The sequence below is a fragment of the Branchiostoma belcheri genome, unplaced genomic scaffold, assembly GCF_001625305.1.
Source record: "Branchiostoma belcheri isolate BF01 breed outbred unplaced genomic scaffold, Haploidv18h27 scaffold48, whole genome shotgun sequence".
Lineage (NCBI taxonomy): Eukaryota > Metazoa > Chordata > Leptocardii > Amphioxiformes > Branchiostomatidae > Branchiostoma > Branchiostoma belcheri.
This window is the reverse complement of record NW_017804109.1, coordinates 388063-389462: the sequence shown is the minus strand read 5'-3', so window position 1 is coordinate 389462 and position 1400 is coordinate 388063. Positions and strand designations below refer to the sequence as shown.

The 1400-nt window shown below is 53.7% G+C and overlaps 1 protein-coding gene across 1 annotated transcript in view; it reads left to right on the top strand.

Moving 5' to 3' along the window:
* The window catches only part of LOC109479310 (IgGFc-binding protein-like), a 5725-nt gene that overhangs the window by 1101 nt on the left and 3224 nt on the right, over positions 1–1400 (top strand). The window contains exons 2-4 of the mRNA XM_019781266.1: positions 7–72; positions 568–822; positions 954–1287. Of these exons, the coding sequence (XP_019636825.1) occupies positions 7–72; positions 568–822; positions 954–1287 (655 nt within the window). The remainder of the gene's footprint in view (positions 1–6; positions 73–567; positions 823–953; positions 1288–1400) is intronic.

Below are 1400 nucleotides of genomic sequence, written 5' to 3'. Positions count from 1 at the left end.
GTCCAGGCAGGTCGGCCGTCTGGCTGGCGCTGCTGCTGCTGGCGTGTTTGGTCCATTCCGCCGAGCCTCAGGGTAAGTAGAACTTATCTACAGTTATTTTCAATCAATCAGTTCATCTGCAGGCATCAAGTGCTGATGCATGGCAGCCACAGCCATGCACAGGCCGCCAGGTTGATCTGTCACCGGCACAGACCCTCCAGTCGTCTCTGACACCCAGCTCCCAAAGTGTGGGGAAGAGCTGGTCTTCCCATCTTGCCCTTGGGCGACCCCTTGGGCGTCTCCAGGACAGTTATTTTGAATAACTAAGATAAATATCTGTTTTCATAATTGACGTGCAAATGAATTCCGATGTATTCAGCGTATGTACTTGTCAAACCGATTGCCACAGTGATTGTAAAATTCCATGGAGATTACAGTATTCGAGGTAGCCCTAGGTTAACTTGGTGACATTACAACCTCATTTTGAAAAGAAATACATAAATGAAGTAAAATTTAGATAATTTATATCAGGCAATGTTCATCGTTATCCGCATGACATGTACGATAACATTTCAATACTGGTATCAGCAAGTAGCAGTGGATCGGCAGAGACATCCGGAAGCGACAGTGGGTCGGCAGAGGCATCCGGCAACAGTGGGTCGTCAGAGGCATCTGGTGTCAGTGGGTCCTCAGAGGCATCTGGTGACAGTGGGTCCTCAGAGGCATCTGGTGACAGTGGGTCCTCAGAGGCATCTGGTGTCAGTGGGTCCTCAGAGGCATCTGGTGTCAGTGGGTCCTCAGAGGCATCTGGTGTCAGTGGGTCCTCAGAGGCATCTGGTGACAGTGGGTCCGCGGAAACATCAGGTGACAGTCGGGCGGCAGAGACATCAGGCGACAGTAGCAACGATTCAGCAGAAGAGTCCGGAAGTAGCAGCGTGTCTGCAGATGAGCCTGGAGAAGCAGCGTGTCGGCAGAGGAGTCCGGAAGTAGCAGTGTGACTGCAGAGGAGCCTGGAAGTAGCAGCGTGTCGGTAGAGGAGTCCGGAAGTAGCAGTGTGACTGCAGATGAGCCTGGAAGTAGCAGCGTGTCGGTAGAGGAGTCCGGAAGTAGCAGTGTGACTGCAGATGACCCTGGAAGTAGCAGCGTGTCGGCAGAAGAGTCCGGAAGTAGCAGTGTGTCGGCAGAGGAGTCCGGAAGTAGCAGCGTGGGGGCAGAGGAGTCCGCAAGTAGCAGCGTGTCGGCAGAGGAGTCCGGAAGTAGCAGCGTGACTGCAGATGAGCCTGGAAGTAGCAGCGTGTCGGCAGAGGAGTCTGGAAGTAGCAGTGTGACTCGAAGAGGAGTCTGAAGTAGCAGCGTGTCGGCAGAGGAGTCCGGAAGTAGCAGCGTGACTGCAGATGAGCCTGGAAGTAGCAGCGTGTCGG